This window comes from Vombatus ursinus, unplaced genomic scaffold (assembly GCF_900497805.2).
Source record: "Vombatus ursinus unplaced genomic scaffold, bare-nosed wombat genome assembly UNPS02014812.1, whole genome shotgun sequence".
Taxonomy (NCBI): Eukaryota; Metazoa; Chordata; class Mammalia; order Diprotodontia; family Vombatidae; genus Vombatus; species Vombatus ursinus.
This window is the reverse complement of record NW_020954590.1, coordinates 40,423,059-40,445,166: the sequence shown is the minus strand read 5'-3', so window position 1 is coordinate 40,445,166 and position 22,108 is coordinate 40,423,059. Positions and strand designations below refer to the sequence as shown.

General features: G+C 38.1%; 1 protein-coding gene across 3 annotated transcripts in view; it reads left to right on the top strand.

The window, feature by feature from the left end:
* The window catches only part of LOC114053920 (receptor-type tyrosine-protein phosphatase mu), a 958,135-nt gene that overhangs the window by 787,033 nt on the left and 148,994 nt on the right, over positions 1–22,108 (top strand). For all 3 annotated transcript variants that reach the window (XM_027877057.1, XM_027877059.1, XM_027877058.1), the window contains one exon: positions 5,068–5,155. In XM_027877057.1, the coding sequence (XP_027732858.1) occupies positions 5,068–5,155 (88 nt within the window). The remainder of the gene's footprint in view (positions 1–5,067; positions 5,156–22,108) is intronic.

Genomic DNA, 22,108 nt, shown 5'->3' with positions numbered 1-22,108 from the left:
AGAACATCTCAGAAATTCTAAGAAGCTGCTGTCCATGGTGTTTGAGTCCTGAACTGCTGCAGTAATTTATAGCACCTCTGGTCCGTGACAGATCTCTAGCCTGAGAGTTTCAGAATCTGAAAACTGGCCTTAGAATCATAGAGTTATGGGAACCCTGGATACAGGGAAACTAAAGGAGTTGGTCTAAGAGTTCAAAGATTACAGATGAAGGTCAAAATACTTAGATCCCAAAGCCCTCCTGTCTACTTTCTTGATTCCCCACATTTACAAGCTTCTGTACTTAAATCTATGATTTCAGCAATATAGGAACTCCCTCTTCTGATACAGTTGTGGCTTCTCACATTAATTGATGATGATGGTGATGATGATGAATATGATAACTCACATTGCTATGGAACTTTAATATTCATAAAAAAGTATTTTTCTCACCACAGGCCTGTGAAACATGTAGAAAAATTACCAGTGCCCCTGCTTTACACATAAGATTAAGTGATGTGTCTCTGGTCATTTAACTAGTATCAGAGCCATAATTTGAACCCAGATCTCTTACCCTAAGTGCAGTGGTATTTTCCGTTATACCACACTGTTGCTAAGTGTCTGTAGCCAAAAATTTAATCACCTGATGACTAACCTTTTGATGGTGAGCATCTCTGAGGAAGCTAAGTAGTATAGTGGATAGAATAATGGACTTGGAGTTGAAGAACTAAGTTCAAATCCTGCCACTTCTTACTTGTTTTACCCTGGGCAAGTCACTTATAACCACTCTGGGCCTCAGTTTCATCATCTATAGAATAGGGACAATAATAGCACCTATTTCAGAGGGTTGTTGGGAGGATCAAATGAAATAAATGTAATGTTTTACAAACCTTAAACCTTAAATGCTTGTTGTTGTTGTTGTTAACTAACTGATCCCCCGTAGTCCATCACTTGACTCATAACTCAAAAATTTTGTTTATAATGTAATACAAGCTAGCATTTTTAATAATATTTTAGGTATTGCAAGTCTATGTATGTGCATGATTTTTTTTCGCTGCTAATAGTAAATTAATACATATATTTAGGACAACATATGTGTTCTATAAATTTTCTGGTTGTTCAATCATGTCTGACTGTACATGATCCCATGGACCATAGTACACCAATATTGCCCATGGTATTTTCTTGGCAAAGATACTGGAGTAGTTTGCTATTTCCTTTTCCAGTGGATTAAGGCAAACAGAGGTTAAGTGACTTGCCCAGAGTCACACAGCTAGTAAGTGTCTGAGGCCAGATTTGAACTCAGGTCTTCCTGACTGAGTTACCTATCTCCCTCAAAAATTTTCTGGGAGCAAAACCTAATATACGAAATAATGAAATGGCCTTTTTACGCGCACACACACACACACACACACCAGCAGTTATATAAAGTTTATTCTAAGTCCCTCACATTTCTTTTTGATCCCTTCATGCCCATTCTGTTATATTCTATAATAAACCTCCATTTAGGGGCTATGAAATATAAATCATCTGTGAGAGGTCTAAATTTTATACCTACTACTCTAGGCTACTATTATTTTTCTTCTGTCTCTTTGGCTACTTTAGGCTACCTTTTCAGACTTATTATCATCATCATTATAATAATTGTTATTGTTACTAATTGTTATTTTATTATCAATATTAATAATAGGTAGTACTTAAGGTTTCAGCAGTTCTTTAATATGTGCTAATTCATTTGACTTAATTTTCACATTAACCCTTTGAATTAGGTACTAATATTATCCTCACTTTACAAATAAGGATTTTGAGAGAGGTTTAAGTCACTTTCTCAGGCTCATTATGTTCCCAGCACATAGTAGGAACTTTAAAATGCTTATTGATTGTTCTCTCCCTCTCCCCCCCCCAACTCATTCCTGGCTAAAGAGGAAGCTTGGATGCTGAGCCAGTGGAATCTCAGCTCAGATAATGAAATGAGTACACTGATGAGAGATGAGAGGGCTAGGCTTGAATCCCAGCTCCATCACTGAATAGCTGTGTTCCCTTGGCAAACCACTTGCCCTCTCTAGGCCTTAGTTTACTCATCTATAAAGTGAGGGTATAACACTTAGATGGCCCATTTCACAGGGTGATTGAGAGGAAAATACTTTGCAACATGTGAAGCACATTACCTAAATTAAAATGCTCAAACTAAAGTAAATGTTTTAAGTTTTCTTATACTCATGATCTAGTAGAAATCTACTCTTGACTAAAAAAGTATGGCCTTCACCTATATAAAGGAGGCCATAGTAGAGCATGCATCTGTCCAAAATGAGATGGGAATTTTGTGGTTTTGCCTTCAGGGATTTGACAGAGCTCTCCCTAACCGATGGAGCAATTCCACCTCATCTCCTGATAAATGTCTGTGTTTGTCTTTTCTAGTTAACTAACAGCAAAGCTATCAAATCAACAAGTCAGAGTCTCTCAGGTGCTTCTCTCCTGCCTGTCATACACTTTATCAGTCTTATTCCATAACAACTTGAAAAACTTTTAGGTCAGGTAGAGGGGAGGGAGAATTAAATCGGTAACAATTAAGTCATAGAATATTCAACGGGAATACAAAGCAGTTATGAAAGAAGTCAAATAATAGTAATTACTTGACTGGAAAATAGCTGTTATTCATAGGATAACTGTTCAGAAGAAGGCACCTGATTTTAGGTTCCTCTAGGTTATTTTAAAATTCATCTTTTATGGCAAACAAAGTAGGAATTAAGTACTTTAATGAAGCCCCTTGACTACATATATGTGATCACATGGGTTTAATTCAATAGGTGAGTGTTTTTTCTTACTGAATATATTGATGTCTTAGGGATTTTTAAGTTTGTATTTGCCCTTTATAATGCAAAATTTTATTTTAAATGACTAATGTATAGTAGGACTTTATGGATTACCTTATTTCAGTGTCATATATTCAGGGTCTCGGGCTGACCCAGTTTGTTTTTAAAAATTTCAGATCCCTCTACCAATAAGGTATACAGTCATTATGATCATGGAGATTAATGATACATAATTTACAGAAAGCAATTTAACAAGAAATTAAATTCATAGTTATGTTTGCAGTATTTCCTTGTCTACTTTGTGTGTTACAAAAATTAGTGTCTCCTGGCCTCTAAGGTGAAGGTGCTTATAAGATGCTTGAGACTGGCTAATAGGAACAGAATTAGCTAGATTGGGTTATTTTACAAAGCACTTGGTTTTCACTTTTGCTACCATTTTAACCTGATCACCAATGAGCATAGAAGCAGATGACAACAGCGATTACAAATACACTCGGCTTGCTGGGTGCAGGTGCAGAGGATAAAGTTGGCAATGAAGTCTAGCCTCTGGTGACTGTCAGCCTAACCATTTCCTCTCCACTCAGTCCTCTTCCCCCACTTCCAAAAAAAGAAAGAAAATGGAAATGTTATTCTTTTATGTATTTACAAAAAAATTAACTCAGTGAAATTCTGCAAACCCTTGTCATTCAGAGACTATTTTAAGTGTTATGAATGCTATAAGATACACATGTAAGACACTCCCATGGTACATACATAAAGATTTATTTAGAGATCAAAACGAGCACGGCAAAATGGATCGTTCCCCAAACTGGCAGATGCACACTACAATATTGCTCTTGGGAGAATTGCATTGTATCTTGGAATGTTGAGGAAAATGAAGCTATTCACTGGATGCTAGTTGAAATGGACAAGGTGGTTTGAGACCCCTAAGTGGATTAGAAAAGTTAGAGATGAAGCAGTGCTTTACTCTGGGGAAAATGAGATTGGATGTATTCACGACATTTCTGAGGCCATGTGTCCAACTTGCCATATTTTAATAGTTCCACCCCACCACCCCTGCAAAAAAAAAAAAAGTAATCATAGGATAGTACTTTCTTTCCATCTTCTCAGCATTCTTTCTTTTTCCCTTTCTCTCCTCTCCAGTATTGTGCCCAGGGATACAGTGATGTCAATGAATGAGAGGAGGGAGCAGACCAGATAGTTGAAGCAAGTTCCCAGGGTCATTTCTTACTGACAGTTTTTCTGATGGCTTTCTTTTCTCCATACCTAAAACACTGCAATGAAAAACTATAATTTTAGGATAGGAATGGTTACTGTGAGATAAACTAAAAATGAAATGAAAATCCCCAATTGCTCAGATACCAGGAGATTTTTAAAAGGAAGTTAATTTTTCCTATTTGCCAAGTGACCAAAGGGCATTTTCAGTAGAACCAAAAAGGAAGGTTTACATTTGATTAATAACATAAAGATTTTAGACCTTGGTTGTAATAATGCCTAAATCCTTGAATAAATGAATGTCTATACATCAACAAAGCTGAATTAAGAGAGAGCTCTAGTAGAATTGATTCGGAAAGTTTATCATAGAAGTCATAAAACTATAACCTGTCTGCCTCCAATAGTCTAATAAAAAAAATACTCTTCTTGTGTGGTTTACCGACTGAAGAATGAACTCTTGTTTGTTTTTTTCTCTTCTCTCTCCTAGAAGATTGAGAGAATTATTATATGAATAACATATTTAGTAAGTTGTCCATTTTTTCCAATTAAATAAGTTGGCCAGATATTTAGATAAGCTACTAATGAGCAAGACCAACTTTGTTCAGTAAAGTGCTTCCATTGTGCTATGCTACAATGGAAAAAGCATTAAGTCCAAGGACTTAAGTTCATATTCCACCTCTGATAGTTATTACCTAGGTGACCTTGGGCCTCAGTTTCCTCGTCTGTGGAATGAAAGTAGTGGGCTAGTTAGCCTTTGAAGTAAGTAGATATGTGATCTTGTGATCCTGCTGGAATCTCTCCAGCAAATTGGGGATTTTACCTCTAGAGGCTTCCCACCTGTATTTGTAGAATAGAAGGGAAGCAATGTTCAGAGAAAACTAAATTAAATATTTAAGGAGTAATGTTCCCTATCGATCCTCCAACTAATTCCTGTGGACGTCATATTTCCTTCTTGACCACTGCTTCGCCTTTTTTTTTTTTTTTTAGTCCACCGGTCTTAAGATTCCAATGTTTATTACAAGAGATTGTAATTCTGCGTATCACTTTCCTCCCTTTCTTATAGAGTTTCTTTGAAGGGCAGTCTGCACCATGGGACTCAGCTAAGAAAGATGAGAACAGAATGAAGAACAGATATGGGAATATCATCGCCTGTAAGTGTTGACAATGTGACTGTGTTTCTGTATAACTTTCTTTTTGCATCTGATAAGATTGACCACCAGCCTCATGCGGGGAAACTTTACAGGACAATTACTTCTCTCAATCTAACAGAGAAGCTGATATGTGCAAATACTAAAGAAGGAGAAAAAAGTCATTGAACTAGATCTCTAAGTCCATGCACTTTTATTTTTGTGGCTAGTTTACTTTTAGATTTAAAGCTTGGATAGTGTTGGTTACAATTAAATGCTAAGGAGGAAAGTGCTTTTTAGAGTAATAAACATAATAGCCCTGCAGTCTCCTACCTGCTATATAAAACAAATAAAAATCATGGCTTCTGCTTGCCTTTATGCAAGAAGCCTAGACTACTCTGCAAACATTAAATCATTAATCCCTTTGACATTTGTTTGAGAAAGTCCAGCAGTGTCCCCCTTTTAAAGACAGGAAATTGAAGCTCAAAACTAACATCATTTCCCTTTATATCTCACTACATAATATCAAATAAGCTAAGATTTTATCTGAGAAATCTCTATTTCCTGTACAGTGGAACTGAGGGCTACTCAAAATGTTTTTATGACTAGCCAAACATCCTTCATTCTTCATAGGGTTGCTGAGATGAATAGAGATGCTAATCGATGAGCCTCCTACCACATCTGTTTCTCTGCTCCTTCCCCCTTCGCCTCCCCCTACCTCTCTCCTGAGATCCAGACTCAAATTTCCAGCTTACTGCTGAATGTCTCTCCCAGGATGTCCCACTAATACCTCAAACTTGGCATGGCCGGAACTGAGCTCATCATCTTTACACCTGCCGTTCTTCCAGACTTTCAGGTTTCTGTTGATGCATCACTATTCACCATTCTCAGCTCCCATGCTTAAACCCTCGGGGTTGCAGGCTTCTCTCGCTGCCTTCCTCCCTTTTCCAATAAATCTCCATATTCCTTGGACTCTACCTCTGGAGTGGTTTCTCTTTTTTTTTTTTTTTTTCCTTCCATTACCACTTCCAATATTCTAGTTCAAGCCTTTGTTTCTCCATCGCCCCTAATCAGACTCCCAGCCTTCAATTCCTACTTCTCTCCTGTCCATCAGAATAGATTAATCTATACACCACTGAACAAATTAATCTTCCTTATTCACTGTTCTGATCCTAGCACTACCCTTTTCTGAAACCTTAAAGGTTCTTTATTGTCTGAAATATAGTACAAACTCCTTAGCCTGGCATTCCTGGCTATCTGAGATATGGTTCCCACCTACCTTTCTTTCTCATACCCTATGCTTTGTCTGATCAGAACTCTTCACTAGTCCTGGAATTCCCTTCCCCTACCCCCCACTCCATTATCCTCTGTTTGTTGAAACATTTCCCTTTCTTCATCGCCAGCTAAAATGTCCCTTCTTCCAGGAAGCATGTATACTTCTCTCCTGCACTTAATTGCCATCTGTTTTGTATTTGGTTGTGTCCAGACCCGATATTTCTTTGGTTTGAGCAACTCTGGGTAGGAAACAACCCTCAAGCCAATGCAAATTAGCAATCATTTCTATCTTCCAGCCTTAGAATTGTATGGGGGTATTTAGAATACCGTATTTGTAAACAGATTGTATTTTCCCTGCTAGAGCATATATTCCTTGGGAACAGGAACTGTATTATTCATCCCTGTGTTCTTATGAATCCCAAAGAACCTTGCACAGTTTAGACACTCAGTGAATGTCTATTGAATAAATGAATAAAAGAATTGCTTAAGTATTAGTCTTTCAAGGCCCTATGATAGTATCTATTCCTTATTTCTGTTAATGGCAATATTCCACAAATAATTCAAAAGTAATGACCTGTTAGTGATCTAGCAGAACTAATGTAGCTTCGGTCTAAAGGCCCCAAATCAGAACTCAAGGCTAAGTTTAGGTAGTGGGAAAATCTGACTTTTTATGGCTCTAGTGCACGACTCTCTGAAATCCCTCAAGTACTGACATCCTATGATCATGTTTTATTCCACACAAAATAAAAGAGCAAACTAAAATTACTAAGGAGATACATGTTATGCTTATTGAATATGGCAGTATGGATACATTTCATTCATTTGTGATAATTTTCTAAGTATGATAAGTGGCTTGTGTCCTTAATGAAAGGCTGGCCTTTCATTAAATATAAGAAACAGGTGTCAGCATGATGTGATTTAAGTGTTGCCCAAAGACCCTGCTGACCAAAAATATCAGATGTTCAGGGAGGACTAATACCTCTGGTGTGAGGGCTGCTGAGTGCTTTTCAGGTCTGCTTATCCACCTTTGGTGGCCATCTTTCATCCAACTCTCACCCATGTCTCCAAGAAGCTGTAGCATGTACAGTGGCCACATCCTGGTATTGTGGCAGCCGGGCTAAGTAAGCCATGTTGAGGGTAACCAACAGGCCTCAAACCCATAGGTGAGTTAGGGGGTTCTTTACCCCAAGCATTTGAGGATTTCCGCCAGCAGAATGGGTAGATGAGAACAGTTTCTTCAATGGCCATGAAAGTGGCTGAAGCAGGAGTTATAGAGAGTGCTTAGACCAGAGCTTGATCAGACATTAATGATGCCAGACTCATCCACTGCATCCCAGGCTATTGCCAGTCACCTCGATTTTTGTCCTGCTACTGGACTTGGAAGACTCTGGAAGAGAGAGTGAGGCTGATGACTTTGTGCAACTCCACCTGACTTAAATCCAATTCAGGCACAAATTAAGACATTATCCCCATGATGTCACTGGTCCTCTTGAAAATGAAGGATGAACAGCTCCTACACAAAGCCTACCTCAGTGACTGGGAAATAGCAGGGTCTCATAATGAATAGTTATGAATGTGCAGCTCTGTGACCCACCCTTTATGCTACATAATGCTGGATGGGGGCCAACTTTTCACCAGTTTGGGGGAAAAATTACTGCCATTCAACATTAGATCCCAGGCTTTGATATGAGTGTATGTACCAGTGAAATATCCTCACTTCCTGCTTCTCAAAATATAGTTTCCCAACCAGTTCCTATCTACCCCTTTCATTCAGTCAGCAAAAAAACCCTACATTTAACAAGACTTGTGTGCCCTCTTAAGAATGCTAAAACTTACTCCTCTCCAATGATGAATTCATTTTAACTGCACAACTTCCCAGTGAGTGAAACAAACAAAAGACTTCCCACAGCATTAGGTATCTTTTGGCCACCACTGAGAGAATAATAAATGTGTGCATATGTGTGCACATACAATACCATGAGGTAAATTAGCCAGGGTGCAGGGTGCTGCCAAGAACATGGCCTTGGGATCAATTATTTTTTCAAACAAGTCTTTATTTAATTCTTGCTATGTGTCCAGTGCTCTTTTTAGCTTTGTAAGAAGATACAAAGAACATATAATGTGTGGCCCTTGCTTACAATAAAGTTAAGAAGAAAAGACTAATAATCATGGGGGGACAAAAGGCTAAACGACCTCAGACACTTGATACTTACTAGCTGTGTGACCCTGGGCAAGTCACTTAACCCCAATCGCCTAAGCAAAAAAAGAAGGCTAAAACAAGACAATATCCTTTATTGCTTTATTGGTAGCTAAATGGTATAATAGATAGAGCTCTGGGCCTGTAGACAAGAAGACCTGAGTTCAGATCCAACCTACTAGCTGTGTGAATCTGGGAAAGTCATTTAACCTGTATCAACCTCAGTTTCCTCATCTATAAAGTGGGGATGATAACAGCATCTACCTCATGAATTGTTGAGAGAATCAAATGAAATAATATTTTTTTAAAAAAATGCTTGGCACGGTGCCTGGAAGAGCAAATACTGTATTCCCATTCCCTTTTCCTATTTTTTGAGTGCAGCATTGTGTCTTATTGATCCGAAATTCTATTGAAATTCTGAGGAAAAAGAGATCAGTGAGGACTAGCATGATAAAGGCTGAAGGAGGTAGAACTAGGGTTCAGTATTAAAGCCTTTTTTTACAGCCTTCACTGTTTCATTTTGGTACTTTGCTTTTGCACAGCATAAATCAGTCATTAAAAATGTAAAATCATTTTACCATTGTGTATGAAGATTTGAGGGTAGCTGCTATATGAGTACACCACAGTAGAGCAAGCATTTAAGTACCTACTGTGTGCAGAGTATTGTGCTATAAGAGACACAGACTAGGTGTTACAAAACGATGCTCCTGATTTTGTGGAGCTTTTTGTTGTTGAGTTGTTTCTCTATGGCCCCATTCTTTTTTTTTTTTGCAAAGATACTAGAGTAGTTTTCCATTCCCTTCTGCTTGTAGTACAATAAAAAGCAAAGATAGCAATATAAATACCTCTGATAAATAAGATTAAATTTTGGGTACATTAGGGAAGAACAAAACAAAATGCTAGGTAAGATTTTAGAAGGAAAGTCTCTAGTAGGATCACAGAAGGTTTTCATGAATGAATGAATGAATGAATGAATGAATGAAAAGGCATTTATTTATTGCTAAATATATGTTAGTGACTGCACTAAGTGCTATGGACACAAATACATAGAGGCAGTCTCTGACCTCAAAGGGATTATGTTCTAGAAGGAAGAAACAACCGTTACAAAAGAGTGGGGATCAGACAAGAGTGAAGTGATTGGGATGGCAGAGGAGACATTTCCGTAAGCAATGACAGTGCTGATAGGATCATTGGTCCCAGAGCAAGAGACAGAAGGGGTTGGAGGAGGAGAAACAAGGAGAGCAGGAGAGGCATGGCAGGAAGATAGCAATGAATAAAGTTCAAATGACATGGGATGGATAAATATAGTGACCTGTCAACCTCTGAGTCATGGAAATAGGTGTCATCTGAGTTGGGCATTAGGCTGTAAGCTCCTTCAGAGCAGAAAGCTTTTCCCCTTTCCTTTGCATTCCAGTCCTTAGCACAGTGGATGGTAATCACTAGGTGCTTAATAAATGCTAGTTGACTGACTGACTAAATAAAATATAAGTAGAAATCCAACAAGCAAAGGAGGAAGGGAACCCTTCCCAGCAATAGGTAATGATAGCATGAATAACAGTCCCTGAGCTGTGAAGGTCCAGAGCATCTTTGGAAATTAGAGACTAGTCCATTTCAGCTGAAGCAAAGAGGTTGTGGAAGGAAGTAATATAAAAGTTTGAAAAACAAAGGTGGCATTGAATTGCAGAGGGCCTTTAATACAAAAAAATCATGAACTTTTGGGAGCCCATAAAGATTTCTGAGCAAAGAAATGACATGACCAGACCTATGTTACAAGTAAGATTATTTTGGTATGAAGATAGAAGGGAGAGGAGAGATGGGAAGACCTATAAGGATGCTACTGCAATTATATAGGCAGGTTATCACCTGTATAACCTGGGTTTGTACTAGAATGGTAGCAGTGGGAATAGAGAGGGGGGGACAGATGTGACAGATATCACAAAGGTGAGAATGCTAAGACCTGGTAACTGTTGGACATGACAGATGAGGGAAAGGAGCCGAAAATAACCCCAGATGATGAAGGCAGGAATCTGGGTGAATGGTGGCACCAGAGACAGACACAGTGGAGTCAGAAGAAGGAGCAGGTTAAAGGAAAAATAATAAGCCCTATCTGAATTTGAGATGTCAGCAGAGCATTCAAGTAGGCATATCATGCAGGCAGTTAGAATGTTGGGTCTCGAGGTCAGAAGAGCCACAGATTTGGTTATATAGACTGAGAAGTAACCTACAGAAAGGTAAAAACAATCCATTAGAGCGAGTAGGATTTTCAAAGGAGAGAATTAAAAAACTCCCTCTAAAAACTTCTATGGCTTTTTGCATCAGCCCTAGGAGGCAGGATCCTATACTCACAATAAGCCATAATGCCAGACAATATAAAATATCCACATGTCTAGCTCTCTAATTATATTGCTTTTACTCAATATGATAAATATTAACCAGGAATTAAGAGACAAGAAACCTAGAATCAAGGCTCAACTCTATCACCAGCTTACCAAATAAACCACTTATTCTCTCTGGGCGTTGAGGGGGTCAAGTACTAAGGCAAGTATTCCTAATCTGGGGGTCTGGAAACTTTAAATATAGATAGATAGATAGATGGATAGATAGATAGATAGATATAGATGTTTCAATATAATTAATTTTCTTTATAATCCTATGCAATTTGTTCATTAGCTTCATTAGACTACCAGTAGGGTCTATAATACTCACAAAAAATTAAGGGTATTTCTAAGATGCCTTTGAACTCTAATTCAACACTTCTACTTATACCACAGACATTCTTAATCCACCTATGATTTTTTTCAAGGAGGGAGATTTCACTGGAAGGAAAAAAATAAACATTAATTAAATATTGTGTACCAAGCATGATACAAAGTGCTTTACAAATATCTAATTTAAACCTCTCAACAACCTTGGGAGGAAGGTGCTGTTATTATCCTCATTTTAGAATTGAGGAAACTGAGGCAGAGGTTAAGTGTACTACCCAGAAGAGCAGATTTGAACTCAGGTGTTTATGACTCCAGGCCCTGTGCTGTGTCCATTGTGCCTCTTAACACTGTAGAGTTAGATGGGCTGGAAGTTATTTTAATTTACAAGTGAGGAAATACATCAGCTTGAACATCAAAATTATAGCTGTATCTAGAACAAATACATGGTGTTCATGAGTACCCATAGAATCACAATGTGAGAAATGAAAGGAAATTCAACCTTACCTGAGTAAGAATTCCCTTTACCAGGGGCAGCTAGGTGGCACAGTAGATAGAGCACTGGTCTTGAAGTCAGGAGTACCTGAGTTCAAATCCGGCCTCAGACCAAACACTTGACACTTACTAGCTGTGTGACCCTGGGCAGTCACTTAACCCCAATTGCCTAATAATAAATAAATAAATAAATAAAATAAGTAGAATTCCCTTTACCACATCCCCTGACATCACCCAAGCCTTTGCTTGAAGACTTTCTGTATCTCTTAGCACCCCAGACTTTTGAGTTCTGGACTCATGGACGGGGAAAAGACAATACCTTGAGTTTGTAAGGTGATAGTGCCAGCTATAATTTTAAACTCTCTGTGACTAATGCCTTTTAAGCCATCTCACTAATGTCAACATAGTTTTTTTTTTTTTCCTAGTTAAATTGTTTTGGTCATCCAGTGGTGGGAAACCTATTACTTCCAAATGTCTCCAGCACAATCCACTTTTTTAATAGTATTTTATTTTTCCCAATTATATGTCAAGATAATTTTTAGTATTTATTTTTACAAGATTTTGAGTTCCAGATTTTTCTCCCTCCCTTCTTCCCCTCCACTCTTCCTAAAATGGTAAGCAATTTGATATAGGTTATATATGTGCAGTTATGTAAAACATATTTCCATATTAGTCACAGTTGGGAAAGAAGAAACAGATCAAAAGGAAAAAAAAACACCAAAGTAATAAAGTGAAAAAAATATTCTTCAATCTGCATTCATATTCCATCAGTTCTTTATCTGGATACAGATAGCATTTTCTTTTTTTTTTAACAGTAACTTTTATTTTTTTTTTGTTTTCAACATTTACTTCCGCAAGATTTTGAGTTCCAAATTTTCACCCCATCTTGCCCCTCCCCCCACCCCAAGATGGCATGCATTCTAAATACCCCTTCCCCTAGTCTGCCTTCCCTTCTGTCTCTCCCCCCCCCTTCTCTTATCCCCTTCCCCTTCAATTTTCCTGTAGGGCAGGATGGATTTCTGTACCCCATTTTCTGTATTTCTTATTTCCCAGTTGCATGTGAAAACATTTTTTTTAAACATGTGTTTTTAAAACTTTGGGTTCCAAATTTTCTCCCTTCCTCCCTCCCCACCCACCCTCATTGGTAAGGCAAGCAACTAAATATAGGTTATATATGTGCAGTTATACAAAACACTTCCATAGTAGACATGCTGTGAAAAACTAACTCCATTTCCCTTAATCCTATCCCACCCACCTATTTATTCTATTCTTTCTTTTGACCCTGTCCCTCCTCAGAAGTATTTGCTTCTGATTACTCCCTTTCCCAAACTGCCCTCCTCTCTGCCATTCCCCTACTCTCTTGTCTCCTTCCCCCCCCATTTTCCTGTAGGGTAAGACAGATTTCCATACCCAATTGAGTGTGTATGTTATTCCCTCCTTAAGTCAAATCCTATGAGAATAAGATTCACTCATTTACTCTCACCTTCCTCTGTTTCCCCTCTACTGTAAGAGCCTTTTCTTTTCTGGTTTTTTTTTTTTTTGTGGGATAATTTACCCCGTTCTACCTCTCCCTTTCTCCTTCTCCTAGTATATTCCTCTGTCACCCCTTAATTTTATTCTCCAGATATGACCCCCTCATCTTCAACTCACCCTGTGCCCTCTATCTATCTATGTATCTATCTATATTTATATATACATACATATAATTTTTCCCCTCCAACTACCCTAATACTGACAAAGGTCTCATGAGTTACAAATATCATCTTTCCATGCAGGAATGTAAACATTTCAACCTTAATAAGTCTCTTATGATTTTCTCTTTCCTGTTTACCTCTTCATGTTTCACTTGAGTCTTGTATTTGAAAATCAAATTTTCTATTCAACCCTGGTTTTTTCATCAAGAATGCTTGAAAGTCCTCTATTTCACTGAATGACAATTTTTCCCCTGAAGGATTATACTCAGTTTTGCCGGGTAGGTGATTCTCGGTTGTAATCCAGTCTCCTTTGCTCTCCGGAATATTGTATTCCATGCCCTGCGGTCCCTTAATGTAGAAGCAGCTAAATATTGTGTGATCCTGATTGTGTTTCCATGATACTTGAATTGTTTCTTTCTGGCTGCTTATAATATTTTCTCCTTGACCTGGGAAGTCTGGAATGTGGCTACAATATTCCTAGGAGTTTTCCTTTGGGGATCTCTTTCAGGAGGAGATTGGTGGATTCTTTCAATTTCTATTTTGCCCTCTGGTTCTAAAATATCAGGGTAGTTTCCTTGATAATTTCTTGAAAGATGATGTCTAGGCTCTTTTTTTGATCATGGCTTTCAGATAGTCCAATAATTTTTAAATTCTCTCTCCTGGATCTATTTTCCAGGTCAGTTGGTTTTCCAATGAGATATTTCACATTGTTTTCTAATATTTCATTCTTTTGGATTTGTTTTACAGTGTCTTGATTTCTCATAAAGTCACTAGCTTCCAATTGTTCTATTCTAATTTTTAAGGAAATATTTTGTTCAGTAATCGTTTGGACTTCCTTTTCCATTTGGCCAATTTTGCTTTTCAGGGCATTCTTCTCCTCATTGGCTTTTTGGACCTCTTTTGCCATTTGGGTTAGGCTATTTTTTAAGGTGTTATTTTCTTCAGTATTTTTTTGGGTCTCCTTTAGCAAGCTGTTGACTTGTTTTTCATGATTTTCTTGCATCACTCTCAGTTTTTCCTCTACTTCTCTTACTTGCTTCTCAAAATCCCTTTTGAGCTCTTCCAAGGCCTGGGACTGATTCATATTTTTCCTGGAGGCTTTGGATGTAGGAGCTTTGATTTGTTGTCTTCTTCTGGTTGCATGTTTTGATCTTCTTTGTCACCAAAGTAAGATAATATAGTCTGACTCTTTTTGCGCTGCTTACTCATTATCCCGGCCAATTACTTGAGTTTTAAACTGTTTGTTAAGGTAAAAGTCTGCTTCCAATGTGAAGAGTGTACTGTCCCAAGCTTCCGGGGTTTGTACAGCTGTTTTCAGAGGTACTTTTAGGGACCTGTAAATTTTCAGTTCTTCAAAGGTGGTATGATAAGGGGCAAAGTGTTTTCTCTCCACAGCCACAACAAGCTCCACCGCACCAGCCCTCCTCCTAGCCCCAGGACCGCCCCTCAAAACTGTGACCCAGATCCATGCACCGTTAAAGCAAGAGATTCCTGCCTCAGCCCTGGCAAAGAGATCCCTGCAATTCCCCTCTGATCAGCCACTCGATTCCACCTCAGTCTATGGGCCGGAAGCGCAGGAAAAAGCCGCGGCCCCGGCAGCGCTCGAGACTTGCGGCTGAGACCTAGCTCCTCTCTCACAGCAGTCACAGACTTTTCCCACTGACCTTCTAAGTTGTCTTTGGCGTTCAGGGGTTGAGAAGTCTGGAAACCGCCACAGCTGCCTAGATTCAGTCCTCTGAGGCCTGTTCCAGGGTTGCTGTGGCCTGCGCGCCCACGCCAAACTGCTCTCCTCCCCCCGCCAGATGCAATATACCTTTCTGATCAACCATCCAGGCTGTCTTTGGCTGGAAATTTGTTTCACTCTGTCTTTTTGTGGGTTCTGCTGCTTTAGAATTTGTTTAGAGTCATTTTTTTAGGTATTTGGAGGGCTTTGGGAGAGAGCTCAAGACAGCCACTGCTTTCCATCTGCCATCTTAGCTCCGCCCCCTGGATAGCATTTTCTATCATGAGTCCTTTGTACTTGTCTTGGATCATTGTGTCGCTGAGAGGAACTGAGTCATTCTATAATTGATCATCACACAATATTGCTGATACTGTACACAATGTTTTCTGGGTCCACTCATTTTGCTTTGCATCAGTTCATACAAGTCTGTTCAGGTTTTTCTGAACTCTGCCTGCTCATCATTTCTTATTGCACAATAGCATTCCATTCCATTCATATACCACAACTTGTTCAGCTCTTCCCCACTTTTTGTTCACTTTTCTTGCATCAAGCCTAATTCTGCCTAATTGTAGTTTCCACCCATTGCTCTCAGTTATGCCCTCTGAAACCAGACAGACTGGCCAAGTCTAGCCCTTTTCCCATATGAAGGACCTTCAGGTACTGTACTTGAAAACTATTGTCATGTGACTTCTATGGTCTCTTCTTTAGGCTACACAGTCCCAGTTTGTTCAGCCAGTCCTAGTAGGGTATGCTTTCCAGTCCTCTAACCAATTTGGTTAACCTCCTAAAAGCATATTTAGGGTCTGGCACATAATAGCACTTAAAAAATACTTGCTGAATGATTGATTTGGCAGTGCCCTTCCTAAAATAGGGTACCTATTCCTGATCACAGTATTCCTTTCTTTGCAATGAATGGTCTGTATATGGTGTTTTGAATTCCACGGATACAGTAACTATAGCAAAACTTAAATGGTTTTTATGGTAGAGTGACTCGTTCATGAACAAAAAAGGCATTGAAATCCTTAGGCAAAATTGTACTTTTATACACTCTCCACACAGGCATTGAAGGAAGTATATTAAAATCAAAACCCTTCTCATTGGTGTGAAGGTCAGTTTGATTTAGTGAGAAGTCTAAGTCAGAACATTCTATAGTCATAACAGCTAACTAGAGCAGAGGGAGTGAGGAATCAAGCTTTATAGCTTAGAGATTCTTGTAGGCACTTTTAAAAATAGATCAGAATTGTTTATAATTAGCACATTTTCTTTTTTAGGAGCACATTTTGCATAAAATATTTGGTTTTTAAGGAAGCTTGAGAACAGTTTTTCAACCTTTTCTCCTAAGCCTACTCTTAGCCTATCTGAATCTACCCTTTTTAAAAATATGATTCATTTGCTTTGAAAACCCTTTGTGCCCCAGCTAGGATAATGGTAAATCCAGTTGTCTAATGCCCTAGTTAGTGGAGGGCAAACTAATGACATTTAAATGTCTTACCATAAGTAGAGAATCAAAAGACTAGAAAAAAACTTGGGTATACAATCCAGTGCATTACCATTTCTTTCAAGAAATGCAGCGCTTTGGGTGGATGGGGGGGTTAGTGTTTGGGAGGGAAGGATGGTGGAATGGACAGATAATCCACTATAACTTTATAGAAAATACTATTTCACTTGGATTCAGTTTTAAAATAATGGCTATGTAGAAACACCCATATGTTCTGAGAGAACTGTCAGAGATTGCATCTAGAGAGGTCATGTGAGGTAGGGAGGGGCAGATATGTACTAGAGATACAAGCAGGCAGTATATCTCAGAAGATAAATTAAAGGAAGGAAAAGAACTCAGGACTGGGTAGCTGGTAACCAGGGATCAGGATCTAGGGTTCCTATAACATTCATCAAGTGTAGCAGCAAGAGTGAACTGTATAGTCAGCCTTCTAAGACCAGGGACCTTATATGTGGTACATTGGATAGAGTACTAGACTTTTGAGTCAAGAAAACCCAAATTCAAATGCTGTTTCATGCACTTACCAGTTTTGTGACCCTGGACAATTCACTTAACCTCTTTAGGCTTTAGTTTCCTCATTTGGAAAATGAGAATCATGGTAGTACCTTCCTTGGGGCTGTTGTGAAGAGCAAATGAAATAACATATTCAGAGCATTTCGCAGGTGTTAAAACACTATGTAAATTCTAATTCTTATAGAGAGATAGGGCTAGATTTTAAAGGGCTAACTAGAAGTGACCCTAAGAGGAGACATGGGCAAGCATACCTGGCTGACAGTTGTATTGGACCCTGCTATTTGAAAACAAATGGAAATGCAAGTGTTAGAGTCATCCTTGGCAAGACTATAACCCCTAAGGGAAAAATAAGAAAAAGCCATTAGGTACAGAATTCATTTGTAATTAAAATTAATTTTCACCCTTCTCTCAGAGAGCAAATGTTACTTAGATCACCACAATTCCAATTTGCTTTAAATGTGTCATCTATATTTAGCAGAGAGAGAATTGGTTGGAGGTGAAAAATCACTAATTACTATCCCATTTGTGCTATAATAATAATAATAACATTACTACAAGTTAAAGTTATAAGACTATTATAGATGTTTAATATTAAGGTATTAGTGTATTATGGTTTTTTTTTATTTGATGGTACTTAAGATTTTTTTAAACACTATATTTAAGGAATTCAGATTGCAGGCTCAAGACCTTGCATTCTAGACTTTCTTTATCCCTTAGTATCTATGTTAATACTACTAATAATAAATACTATCACATAATATTTTAGAAGTAAACAATGAAGAGAGCTTATTACTTTATCCTTTTTAATTTCTCATACATCTTCTCCAAAGATATCATACCATTCAGTAAAGTTCTTTTTGACAGAAAAGGAGCTTAGCACCAAGTTATAATAGTCTTTCCTCACCCCCTGCCACTGGAATTTCTCTAAGTGACAGAGCACACACATTATATTATTTGGGGGATGGGGAGGGTGAATGTAACTGGGTACATAAATACTCCACTTACTATGGAAATGACAATTCCACCCATATATTACCTACCTCATCTGTAACACACTACTCACATGGTAAGCACAGCATAATCAGTCTATGTGGGTCTGTACCCTGTCATTAGTATAAATATTTCTTTTTGGCTTCACATTTAATCTCCAAAATTACTTTTAAAGCAATTAAATGATTCCTCCAATAAGCAAGTAGGTTTGTGTCAGTATTAAGTCCCTTAGTGCTTACCACATGCATACAAAATGGAATGGCACATATTGGCCCTGGACCATTAGAAAAAATTGTAAGGGCTTTTTGAATTATAATAATAGAGGTCATGTTTAGCATTGATCCCATGGTTTAATTTTAAAAGTGCTTCACAAGCATTAAGTTAAGAAACAGATTTGATTTTTTTTTAATTTAGCATCAAACGTAAAAAATAGAAATAAATCCACCAAAAATTATAATCTGTATAGCATTTTGATCTTACAAATGGCAGCCTTAATTCAAGGTGAGTTAGGTTTCAGGAAAATGGAAAGATGAGCCTTTGCAGATTTATGCTGCGGAACTCCACATATTTATTGTAATAGCTTGCTTGCATAAAGCTTGCTTTAAAAGATAGTGTTTGAGGACCTACAGATTCTCAGTCTCTGATTCACTGCCATTTAAACAGCATTTCATAGTAGGAGCTGTAGTTTCAGGGACAGGTTTTCTGTTTGAATTTTAATGCCTTTCTCTATATCAGTGGTTCTTAAAATGTGACCCATGCACCCCTAAGTATCCCCAAGATCCTTTTCACCTGTAAACCCTCTTAATTGGCCTCCCTGTTTCTAGTCTGTCTCCTTTCTAATCCATCTTTCACGTAGCTGACAAAGTCATATCAACCTACTTCTACAAGGTCTTACCATGTATCTCTTCCACTCAGTAACCTCCAATAGCAACCAACTATTTCTAAATAAAGTGTAATCTCTTCTCTTTGGTATTTCAAATCCTTCTTAACCTACATCAGGTTACCCTTGCAGTCTTATCCCAGATTATGTACCTTCATGCATACTCTATTCCAGTCAAACTCATGTATTTGCTGTTTCTACCTCCCTATGCTATATATTTGCACAAGCTGTCTACACTCCCTTTTCTGCCTCTGAGACCACCTAACCTCCTTCAAGGCTAGCTCAGTTGCCCCTTCCTTCAGGAACCTTCTTCTGATCCCCTGAGTTGCTAGCTCACTGACCCAGAAATTATTGTGCATGTACTTTGTATGTATTATATTGTATTTATTTGTTTTGTGTTATTACCAATAGAATATAAATTGTTTGGAATGAGAGATTGTTCAATTTTTGACTTTTCATCCCCAAGTACCTAGCACATAGTAGGTGCTTAGTAAACGTTTGTTGAATGAATTAGAATGATAGGGCTAAATACCAGAGAACAACGGTTTAAGAAATCTTTCAGTGGTATGAGGGAAAAGAATAGATTTTACTCTTTAAAGAAATTTAGGAATGCCAATGTGGCATGCTTTTTATGTGGAGAGATTAGTAGTACTGGCCACTTATTAGAGTAACCCTGACTGTCAAGTTCAGCCCTTTGAAAAAAAAGATTTGTAGCATTTTTTGGACATGGCCAATGTGGATATATGTTTTGCCTGACTATGCATATTTCATACAAGGGTTTTCTTTTTCTTTCCTTCCTTCCTTCTTTATTCCTGTTTTTTTGTTGTTGTTTTTGTTCTTTTTGAGGAATAGGGTTGGGCAGCTAGGTAGATAGAGCTCCAGGCCTAGAGTCAGGAGGACTTGAGTTCAAATCCAGCCCCAAATACTTACTAGCCGTGTGACCCTAAGCAAGTCACTTAACCCTGTTTGCCTTAGTTTCCTTACCTTTAAAATGAGTTTGAGAATGAAATAGCTAACCACTCTTGTATCTTTGCCAAGAAAACCCCAAATGAAGTCATGAAGAGCTGGACACAACTAAACAACAACAGCAAAAGTTGGGAAGGGAAAAAAAATAAATGCTTCTTAATTAAAGCAAAATTAATTTGAAAAAATGATTTATGAATAGTAGACAAGAGGAGCTGGGGACACATGACAAACAAACAGGCAGAAGGGGCATGAGAACTGAAGCATGGAGGCAATCAGCTGCTGAGAGATTAGCCACGGGAGAATGATTGTCAGAGGGTTTGAACTGAATTACTCCTATAAGCAAAGCAATGAAAGTGGCAGTACCAGGGACCTATAGCTCTGGGGTACTGGAAGCCACACAAGGGAAATAAGTGATCCAGTAACCTCATCCACCCCAGCAAAGCCACTTCTCCCTGTTCAAGTTTGCAAGTTTGTGGCCCCTTTCTGTTACTCTTAATGTAGATTTCTGTTATCTTAAACCCTGCTGGCCCAGAGAAATGATAAGCATGATAGGTATTTTGTTTAAAGCATACAAATATAGGATAAAGAGATACTTTTACTTATTCCAGAATAAGTGTGTCAAACTCCTTTGGTAATTAATGAACCAATTTTTTGTGTGTCAGACCCCTTTGACAACTGGTGAACCTATGGACCCCTTCTCAAATAATGTTTTTAAATAATTGAAGAAAAGGCTAAATTTCAGTTAAAAGTTAGTAAAAATATACCTGTAATTTTTTTACCCATCAGAGTTCCCAGACCCTCTGTAATCTATCCATAGAACCCACTAAAGAATCCTTATTCTAGGGAGGCAAAAGGTTTGATCAAAAGAGACTGATCTGGAGTGTTGGAGCTAATTTATAACATAACTGGACAAAGTATGAAAGTAGTATTAAATGTATAAACCTGGCATAAAAATTTGAGATTTGGTCCTTTCAATGCTGAATTGGTAAGAACAGCAAGATATATAAATGGATTAAACTACAAGCATTATAACTTTCATTTTCCACAGCCTTGGCTGTGACCTATTTTCTTCTTGCCTTGTCTTTGAAAAGCAAATCATATCCTGCTCCCCCACCTCTCCCTGCCCCCCTCCCCAGAAAGGTAGTAAGCTTGGAGAGAGAAAACCATATTCCTGAAGGGGGAAGTGGGATCCTTAGTCCTACCCATAAGAAAAAAGGGAAAAGCAAATTTTGCATGCATGCTCAATATGTTTGCTGACTTAGCAGATGACTAAGAGTTCAGCTTGCCTGGCTCCCCATCACCACCTGTTGCCTATGAAAGGAATGAGTAACAAGGTCAAGGGAAGAATTATTTTGTAATTATAATTATTTTTGTAATTTATATACCTAAACATGTTTATAGGGAGAGTGGAAGGTGCCAGTGAAGATGGAGAGATCCTTTATCCCCATTTCTTCCAGTTGTCTTCACTGTAGAACTTTATTCCTTAAACTATCAGGATCATGCCTATCATAATAACAATGCCAAACAATCAATAAGCACCTACTGTTTGTTAAGTACTATGATAGACCCTGGGAGTAGTAGTTTAGATTAAACATGATCCCTGACCTCAAAGAAAGATACTAAAAAATTCTTATTTGAGTTTAAATTTAGAGCCGGAAAGGACCTTAGTCCAGCTCTCTCATTTTAAAGATGAAGACTGAGTTCCAACTAAGTTTTAAGTGATTTGCCCAGGGTCACACATATAGTTGGTAGCAAAACGGAGATCCAAACTCAAGTCCTTTGACTCTTAACCTATCACCCTTCCCACTATACTATATTGATGCTATTTTTTTATAAAAATGTATTGAAGAAATTAAGAAACAAAGAAATTTAAGTGAAAAAAGACCTGTTTTAAACAGTTTTGAGGGTATTAGTGGGAGCCTACATCCTCTTTTAAATGATGAGATTTGGTAAATAGAAGACTGACATCATATAGAACATTAGAGGGAGTAAGTCTAGATAAAGGGAAGCCAGAGATGAAGAGAAAATGCAAAATCTCATTGTA